At 41.1% G+C, this 10,517-nt stretch overlaps 1 protein-coding gene across 1 annotated transcript; it reads right to left on the bottom strand.

The window, feature by feature from the left end:
• Positions 1 to 332: 332 nt before the first annotated feature.
• ARL1 (ARF like GTPase 1) lies at positions 333 to 9,678 on the bottom strand. Its single transcript, XM_088467850.1, has 6 exons — positions 9,541 to 9,678; positions 8,651 to 8,788; positions 6,397 to 6,478; positions 4,010 to 4,121; positions 2,165 to 2,343; positions 333 to 1,831 (listed from the first exon to the last, which is right to left on the bottom strand). Exons 1-6 carry the CDS (start codon positions 9,542 to 9,544, stop codon positions 1,801 to 1,803), a joined length of 546 nt encoding a protein of 181 aa, XP_088323976.1. The 5' UTR covers positions 9,545 to 9,678; the 3' UTR covers positions 333 to 1,800.
• Between the last annotated feature and the right edge of the window lie 839 nt (positions 9,679 to 10,517).

Raw genomic sequence — 10,517 nt, 5'->3', positions numbered from 1 at the left:
ATAACTGGTAATAAATAATATGTAGTGCCACAGATCACTGCTTTTCGGGCAGCCCAGCAGTACTCCCCACCCGGTGGCTGCAGAGAGGAGCAGCTTCTGGGGAAATGTAAAGTCGCGATGCCCTATATACTGATATATCACCAGTTGATATCAATATTAATGTTGTGTAGAAAAAACAACTTTTTATTTTGAAAAAAAATTGTGTTGGATAAGTTTTAATTAGATGTCCTTGACCTAATTCAATCGTAAACAAAAAAATGACAATTTCAGATTGTTTTTTTTTTAAATATATTAGCCAGTAAGTGGTTAAACAAAGATTAGAACAAATGACCTGTAAATACAAATGTCATTTATTTATTATTACAGAGTAAAGTTTCTTCAGTAATCATCTTTATACAGGTCTGCTTAAAAGTTCAAGGAGAATTTTCATCATCTTCTTTGAAATATTCCAATAAACATCCCAGATAGTTGCAGGACCCCGTCACTGTGCTCCTGAGATGCTCTTACGATATCAACAAAACTGTAGGAAAAGTTCACCTCAAACTGCCATGGTGATCTATAATAACGGATATTACACAGTGCAAAGGACGGATTCCCCACCAACAACTCATATGCATTTTAAGAATTGGACAATACAAGACAGAGGGGCATATTTTTTAAGACATATTCACCTACTATTAAGTGGTTCTAACTGCAGGTTGGAATTGGCTTGACTATGGCTATGCTATTAATGGAAAATTGTCAAATCCATAGTATTCTGTTTTTACAGGGTAAGTTAGAATGTGGAATCAAGATACTTACAAAATATATAAATAAATGTTCTATTTAGTAACAGGCTTTCATATACAAAGGGATGTTTGAACAGTTAAATGTTTTACTCCCAAGCTGTAAAACCACACAGATGTTGGGTTATGTTCCACCCCTAGGAGGCAGTGCTCCAACAGCAAAAAAATACCATTCCTCTACTTGATTAGTTCCCTGCTCCTCCTCAGTTTACCACTTGCCCAGCAAGTGGGTAAGGTTAATAAGAGAAGCAGAGTTGAACAGAGACCAAGGGGTAAATTTACTAAAGTGAGTTTTTGAGAAGTGAGCTTTAAAAGAGATGCTGCCCATAGCAACCAATCAGATTCTACTTAACATTTAACTAGCACCTTCTAGAAGATAATAGCTAGAATCTGATTGGTTGCTACAGGTAACATCACTTTTAAAAACTCACTTCTAAAAACTCTTACTTTAGTAAATTTACTCCTAAGTGTTTCTGGGTTGGGCATAATGTATTGTGTTAGTACTATACAAGACACTGAAAAGAATTTGATAAAAAGAAAAATAGAGGTAACGGGAAACAAGGAATATTATAGGAGTAGTAATTCCCCCCCCTCCACCCAGTGCCATAACCTAATATCAGTGACCACCTCCATTACTAAAAGCGAAATTAAGATTTTCAATTATAAATAGTTTGTTTATTTTTTGTACACGAGATCCTGAAGAGTCTTGACACACATCAGGACCATTCTTCCTATTGGCTACAATCAATGAGGATGTTTAATAAACAGTCTTTGAGAATTGTGCAGTCTCCAAATTACCAGAATCATTACAGAAAAGGGTAAATACATATAAACTACACTACATAGCAGGCCCAGCCAAATGTGCAGAATGATACTGTGCTACTGGAGATTGGTATAAGGAATTTAATTCAAAACATCCTTTTAATCACTATGGGAACAACATCAGGCGTGATGGTGCAGTATGTACATCTGGAGGCATTCTTATCGTGGAGCAAAAGATATAGCAAGATAAGATCTACTGCCTGCTCTTCAGGGACTCCACCAACCTGCAACACATGAAATCAAACTCAGTAAGCATGGCACCAAAATGACCAATGACATCCTAGATAACTACTTCTATATGCCAAACTCCCTTTGCAGTTGAAATTTTCCTGATATTAAGTAAAACCAAACTAAATTAGAGTAGTGCTTTCATTATTTTTTTGACAGGTCTCATTTCTCCAAATAAAGCAAACGCTACGAGGAAAAAAAGTGTTTTATCATTGGCAAGCCCTACTACGTGAGCCTGTACAATTATTGTCAACCTCTAGCCGCCTACGTTATTAGTGCTTCATTAGTGCAAAATACTAGATGTACTTCTGTTTACATGTCATGCTTACCATTCCATTGCTTCATCAAGTCCAGTGCCCTTTGTAGCAGATGTCTTGAAAATCTGCCATTTGCGATCCTTCAAAGCTGGTAATCCCAATGAATTTGCTACCTCAGTGGGGTTCATCGCCTGTTCCATGTCTTGCTTGTTTGCAAAAACCACTAGAATAGCTTTCTTCAACTCCTCCTCCTGAAATTGTTATTTGTAAATGTACTTTTTATTTTATTTTTAAGTATATGCCTTCAGCAATTATGTATGAAACGCATTCAATAATTATTCTGCTGGAGCATTCACTAGAATACAGGTGCACAAATTTATTGCGTTCGTCAAGGACCATTATTGCAGAAATATTCTCCTGACCCAAAATAACTGGATAAACCTGGATTTTCTTGAAAAATAGATAAAATTACAGGCTGCCATGGCAGCTCAGCAAAAGCATCCTTGTACTGGGAGTACGCAAAATATATAAAAAAATGTGTTCCCAACAGGACCGGTATATATAAAAAGCAAAGGGCATAAACGGTTTAATTATCCCCATAGATGTGTACCCCCACCCACTGCGTGGATAAGAAAAACAATTGTGATGTACATTATATACATATAATATTCCATGGTGACAATAAGGTGCATTAATCTATATAATAAGCGAGAAAGCATGTCTGTCTTTCTGTTTATCCATTATGCACGGCCAGAGTTTTGGACCTAGCTCCACCAAATTTAGCATGGTGGTGTAGTTTGACCAGGATTAGGTTTCTGCCTAGGTTTCAACTTCGTCAGGGCCACAAACTGTCACACAATCACTAAAAATAGGGACACTCAAATTACACAGGTTCTGGGAATGGCTCCAGTGGAAATTGTCAGCCTGCAAAAAACCTGTGAGAAAGCTACAAAAGATTCCTTTTAACTTCAGTCTGAGCAAACTTGATGACCCATTCAAAATTCATATTAAATCCAAAGCCTCTGTGTTTGCATGCAAGGGAGTAACTAGAACTATGTGGGCCACATAGCAAGATCGTAAAAGCCAACCCCCCCCCCCCCCCCCCTTCTGGGTAAAAACATACATTTGTCCACACAGAGATCCTGTTCAGGTTATGCCACACAGTAGTACCCATTATTCACATTATGCCACGCAGTAGTGCCCTTTATAAATTATGCCACACAGTAATGCCCTTTACAGATGTCACATAGTAGTAGTGGCCCATATAACACATTCCACACAATAGTGCCCCTTACACATTATGCCCCCCCCCCCTCAGCAACCCACCTCCACATGTCCCCCCATCAGCCTCTCGCCTCCCCCGTGTGCCATCAGCAGCCAGCAGGTGTGGATTTGGGGCTGGGCCGCCAACTAATTACAGCTGGCGCACCGGCAGGCAGTGGCAGACATGGATAGACACCAATTTGATCTGGCGTCGGTCGCGAGCCAATTGGAGCTCGCGGACCGGCAGCCAATCAGGAGCTGCCACTGCCGGTCCGCAAGCTCCAATTTCCTTGTGACTGACGGAACTCACTCTCTCCATGACTGCCTGCCAGCACCAAATCAGCAATGCTGACACCCAGGCCCCCCTCGACGGTTCTGACTCGACCGGCCCACCTTGTACGTGACTGGGTGCAGAGGGAGTGGCAGGAAACAGACAGCTCGGGCACCATAGCATCAATGCATTGTACCCATGGCAGTTATGCAATTTTTGCATGCATGTTAGCAAACAATGGAGTCCTGTTCAAGATCATTGGAATGGGGACATAGGTGAGGACAATGTAAACAAATAATTAAACAAATATAATGCAATTTAAACATGTATTAATGCCATACATTAAGGAATATAATTCCTAATTATCTATATTTCAATATTACCTCCAACATAGCAACCAGTTCAGATTTGGAGATCCCAATCCTGTCTCTATCACAGCTGTCTACTACATAAATCACAGCATCTGTATTAGAATAGTAGCAACGCCAATATGGTCTGTAATACAACAAACAGGTCAATTACTCAACACAATTTATTCTTCATCACAAATTTTGGAAGGAATTACTGCTTGCACACTTGTTTACGTCTTATGCGTGTTTATGTGAACACAAATCAACTTACAATAATAGCAAAATTTTTTTGTTTAGTGCAGCTGTATAAAAATTAGAAACGTTGGTTTTATTTCTGAAATATACATGGTCGCTTGACTGAAGAATTTCAATATTAACCAGATGCAGGTGGATTGTTTTTAATTGTTTGCCATATTGTATACAGGCTCTGAAACTGAATTTATTTCTGTTCTTGCTCTTATCTATGAAGGCATCACCCTAAAACCTTTAATTTATGCTATTTTTTTTATCAAGACACTTCCATGTACTAGATAAATTTCTACTGCCGTCTACTGGCTAAAATCCTAACATACTCTTCATTTACCCTTATATTATTTCTTATTATGCAATATTAAAATGCAGATGTTGTTCTTATAATAGTACCTTCACTTATGTAACTTGCTTCAGAATAAAGATTACGCCATATACTGTATGTGTATTTCCTTTTTCTATGCCAGATCTGGTGAATGTGTGTTTGGATTCAGTCAAATTAGAGAATTCTGTCATTAGGAAAATGTAAGCTACTCTTACATCAAATCCTGTCATGTCCACCTTTGAAATATTACTAAAATGCTCCCTTTTCTTATCCAAGATGCAACCAAAACATTTATCCAATATTTAATCTCTCAAGATGCAACCTCTGCCTATAGGGCATTCCCCTAACCCATCTATTTCTGCTTCATTTACCTACAGTACACACCCTTACCTACAGTACACACCCTTACCTACAAAGCCCTCAGCAGCAGCCCTTCATATACTTCAAGCCTCATCTTGAAAATACCTTCATGTCCTTAGATCATCGACCACCAAAACTTCAAATCTTTAAAAGTTCTGAAATCTGAAAACCCACCTCTTTACTAGAGCCTACCCTACTTCCAACTACACAACTGACACTGGTAACCCTGTCCCAATCTCCATGTGTCTCCCCCCCTGCCCTTTTCTCCCTAGATTGTAAATCTTGCATGAAAAAGAGGAATGGGCTGGATTAGAATTTCATTAAAAAAAGATGGTATAGAAGAGGTGAAATGGGAGGAGAGATTCATTTGATTACTTTCAGCAAAGAGGTGACACTGTAATTTATAGTTTATAATTCTACCGCGAGGGGAGTTGTAGTTTGTTAACAGAAGAAAACCTAGGATGGGACCTTGAGGCATCCCAAATAAATAATTGTAAATAAAAGATACACCATTTGTGGAAACACCAATGTGTGGCCAAAAAGACATGAAGAAACCAAGAAAGAGTCTCTGAGACCCAGAGTGGAGATGTTGGTGGAGAAGAGTATGATCAAATGTATTAAATTATTCCAAAAATCTCTGATTATTAATAAGAATGCATGATATCCAAATTTGTAAAGTGTTGAAAGTTTAGTGATTCGCCAGAAAAAAGGCTGTCAAGGGACAAGCAGGTGGAAGGTGGTTACATAATTGTCACGTCAAGAGTTTAGATATTGTGGGGGGGGATGTATTATCTGTAGTTAAATGTCCAACGTATTAGATCCAGGTCAAATTGACACTTATATCGATCTTCAACATATATGAAGGCAGCTGCTGTAGAAAGAAAATCCCTTCTCTCTATGGTCTCTGCACACATGTATTGATATCACTGTCACCAAACAGTTGTATGGCGATGATAAACCGGCAACTCTTCTTAAAAATCAAGAAGTTCACTTTTGTGGCTTACTTTGTCATATATCGGCAGGATCACTTGCCGGCATGTGTCCATCTGCGCTTGAGATCTCACAATATTGGGGACGGCCAAGAGCCATGACGTAGCGCATGAGCACTAGACTGATGCACTATGGGACTTTCAGAGATTGTCAGAGGGGGGGATTTTTCTCTCCCTCACTCCGGCGGACGATATGTTAATACATCTCAACGTTAATGCGCCCTGCTTCTCCTCAATAAGAGGCAAAGCAGGAAGAGCTTTAGAGGCACAATGAGTGCCCTGTAATACATCTCCCCAATGGGAGAAACAAGGGGAGTAGTAAGTTGACAAGCTAATGCGGCTTTGAAAATTACTTTTGACTTCAAAAGCAATACAACTTTTCTATGATAGCTAAATGGCTAGAGAGGCTTCCATTTGAGTCAATTACTAACATTTTATTTTACATTGACTGAGAAACAACAGCTTACAAGCAATCCCGAGAGAAGAGTTATCATTACCTGATACTTGTTTGACCTCCCAAGTCCCATACTTGAAACTTTAGATTCTTGTAAGTCACCGTTTCCACATTAAAACCGATTGCTGGAAAGGAATAAGAACACAATTTAACGCTTGTGCTTAGCAGTTAAATTCAGGACCAGAGTCACATTCTGAACCCAAACAGAAGTAGTTAAAGGGGAATCGGTATGAAAATGAAATACCGACGCTGAAATACCAAAGGATGGAGATCCTGACTGGGCTAGGTAAGTACCCTAACCCTCTCTTAATGGTGCCCAACCCTACAACTCTACAAGCTAAGAAACCCGGCTTACCTTCGTTCGGGATGACGCCCATCAGGATTTCAGCCTGGGGTTAAAGGTAGGCGTCGAGATTTTGACGCCTAGCTTTAGTCCCAGTCGGATTTCCGCTGTTGGGATTCCGGCGGCCGGTAACCTGACTACATCTCAGTTAAAGGGTTTATAATAAGCAAGAATTTTGAACAATTTAGTGACAGAGCGATTCTTCTAAATTTCATCTTCTTTCATGTATAATGCTCAATAGTACCACAATCATTATTTGGTTTGTAAAACAAACATATTTGAGGATCCCTAATTACAATTTAACTACATTGATTTTCTATAGATGTTTTTGTTTCTGGCTCAAGTGTATTTGACTATCAAGTTGCTGGTCAATCTAGATCTGCAACTTTGCAGTGGATGCTGTCATAATACAGACTGCTTGGATTCCTGCGCTCAGAATGCCAGCGCCTGAATCCCAGCATTACAGGTGACAGGGTGTAGTGTTACAGGTGACAGGCCGAGTGTGAGTCTGTGACAGGGTGTAGTGTTACAGGTGACAGGCCGAGTGTGAGTCTGTGACAGGGTGTAGTGTTACAGGTGACAGGCCGAGTGTGAGTCTGTGACAGGGTGTAGTGTTACAGGTGACAGGCCGAGTGTGAGTCTGTGACAGGGTGTAGGGTTACAGGTGACAGGCAGAGTGTGAGTCTGTGACAGGGTGTAGGGTTACAGGTGACAGGCAGAGTGTGAGTCTGTGACAGGGTGTAGGGTTACAGGTGACAGGCAGAGTGTGAGTCTGTGACAGGGTGTAGGGTTACAGGTGACAGGCCAGGTGTGAGTCTGTGACAGGGTGTAGTGTTACAGGTGACAGGCCGAGAGTGAGTCTGTGACAGGGTGTAGTGTTACAGGTGACAGGCCGAGTGTGAGTCTGTGACAGGGTGTAGTGTTACAGGTGACAGGCCGAGTGTGAGTCTGTGACAGGGTGTAGTGTTACAGGTGACAGGCCGAGAGTGAGTCTGTGACAGGGTGTAGTGTTACAGGATGAGTATGTGACAGGGTGTAGTGTGAGTGTGTGATAGGGTGTAGTGATACAGGTTACAGGCTGAGTGTGTGACAGGGTGTAGTGTTACAGGTGACGGGATGAGTGTATGTGACAGGGTGTTGTGTGAGTGTGTGATGGGGTGTAGTGATACAGGTGATAGGCTGAGTGTGACAGGGTGTAGTGTTACAGGTGACGGGATGAGTGTATGTGACAGGGTGTAGTGTGAGTGTGTGATGGGGTGTAGTGATACAGGTGACAGGGTGAGTGCGTATGTGACAGGGTGTAGTGTTACAGGTGACAGGCTGAGTATGTGACAGGGTGTAGTGTTACTGTAACTGGCAGGTGAGACATGGGGGCTGGCTAGGGAGAGGTTTTAAGTACAGAGTGTGTATGTATACAGAAAATATGGGGGGAGGGGGCGCCATTCCATTTCTTTGCCATGGGCGCTTGGACCCCGAGATACACCCCTGTGAAGATCATCTATAATGACAATGGACACATTGCTTTAAATTAAAATGTCATCTCTAATACAGATATAAAAACAAAAACCAGTCAGGTGAACAAAATGTTTTTCAAATTTTTGTTGGCTTTCAGGCAGTGTCTGAAACCAGTTTACTTTTAATAACTTCAAATGGCCATTTAATAAATCGATCTATTACCCTGTTCTGCTATTAACATTTCTAATTTAGTTATCTTAAAGAGGGATTATACTTCACCAATATAAAGTAGAATGCTTGTATGAAAAAATTAAATGCTTAACTTGCAGTCTGCAAGGAGCTTTATCCATCATTTCTACAGGTAAAGAAAGAAGCTAGTGATATGTAGGTCTGCAATCAAGCAAGTCACTTAAGTTATTCCCATATGTTTTCTGACATGTAAACTCATTACTCATGGGTTTACTAGAAACAGAATGGTCAGTATTTAAAATACACATACTTGGAATTGTAGTGACAACTTCTCCCACTTGTAACCGATAAAGTATTGTGGTCTTTCCGGCTCCATCTAGACCAAGAATCAAAATCCTCATCTCCCGAGTTCCAAATAAGCTGGAAAAGATGCTAGAAAAGAAGTTCCCTGCAAATAGAGAAATGTGTTCTATGTGAGCCACTGTAAATACTACATACAGCGCACGTCATATTAGTACATCCCAGACAGCTCTGCACCTAGCATTATTACATGTGGCTTTAATTGACAATGTTGGGTTATTAAATTAACGGTGACAACCTATTATATAAGGGTAATCAAGGCTGGACATATATTATTTCTCAATTATGGGGCCTAGAGTTTTTCCCCACATACATATATTAGTTTGGTGTGGGCAGCTACAAACTGGATTAACTGTTCAATATTGATGGACGTAATATTTGTACTCATCTGCTTGGAGATATCGGGGTATATTTACTATCAGTTATTCTATGCAGCAAAGTCAGGCTTGTTTTGTGGGTATTCTGATTTCTTTTTAAAATCCATCCCTGACTTTGGGAAAACTGTCTTTAGTAAATATACCAAATAGTGTCAGTATAGAGTTCAATTCAATTTTGTATTTTGTGCAGTTTAGTTAACCTTGTGGTTTACAGACTGTCTCCACTTCCTATATCAAAATACACTGTAAAGTTCATGACAAAATCTGGAGTTAAATTGTGTCCTGACCAGGGAGCGAGAATCCTGATCTCTGCTACATTTCCCTGTAAGTGGGGAAAAAGCTCTGTACACCAGAGAAGCCCGTCCCTAGCATGCCATGCTCATGTGTCACCCGTACAGGGGTACACACAGCTGTATACATGGGCGCACGAATATCACTGTGAAGTTGTACGTTGTGGTCTCACCCATGGTGCCCAGAGACGCCGCCTGGCCGGGCTCCGCTGTTACTGCCGCAGCTAGTACTGATGCTGATGATGGTCACTCCCGGAAGCGCCTCTCTGAGCTCCACGTCACACGGCAGCAGCAGCAGCCAGCCTGCGCATTGCACATACACGATTCGACACGAAGTGAATTCACATGTTAGTAGCTAACTACATCCAACATATTAAATAATATGAACAGAATAATAATATGAGCAGTTCTCTTGCCTGCCTGGTAGATATAGACGCTACCATTTATGCTTCTTTCTGTAGCGAATGTGCGGGCAGCCAGCGTGCGCAGTGTGTGTGGTATTCCGGGTGTGAGCTAGGTGGGTGTGTACTAGTATCACATACACAGTGACAGCGGCAGCTGCTGCTTGTAACAAGCCAGTTAGTTGCTGGGCAGGTAGAGCCTGTTCCTCCGGATTCAGCAGGTACAGCCATGTGTGGTGTAGGGAATGTAAATAGACGGGTCACAGCCATATTACGCAAGGCAAAGACATTGTAGCAGCACTTCTGTGTGTATTATGTAGTGATAGGGAGGGATAGGAGCAAACTCTCTGTCAAAATCACTTTTCAAACTCCCAACTGCGAGATGGTCAGAAACATACACAAATCATTGTGATTTGTGTATGTTTCTTTCTGTAAATGGTTAAAATAGGGTTAATTTGTAAAAAAAATGATGTGAGGTTCCCCCCCCCCCCAAAAGAATTACCAGCCTCGGGCTTGCCAGCTTGTCCTGGTTCTTAATTTACAGGGAAAAAAATGTGTAGGGTTCCACTGTAATTTACGAACCAGCAACAGGCAGCAGGGACAGAGCTAGTTTTAAATATACGGAGAAAAAAATTGACGTGAGGTATATTTAAAACCAACCCTGGACCCTTTCTAACGGGGGACTGGTGCCACAGCCAGGAGTGCCCTTTCACCGGGCCTCCCAGCTGCAGCATCAGCCCTGCGTAAAT

Source organism: Taudactylus pleione, unplaced genomic scaffold (genome assembly GCF_031769625.1).
Source record: "Taudactylus pleione unplaced genomic scaffold, aTauple2 ptg000077l, whole genome shotgun sequence".
NCBI lineage: Eukaryota > Metazoa > Chordata > Amphibia > Anura > Myobatrachidae > Taudactylus > Taudactylus pleione.
This window is presented reverse-complemented; position numbering and strand designations above follow the sequence as displayed.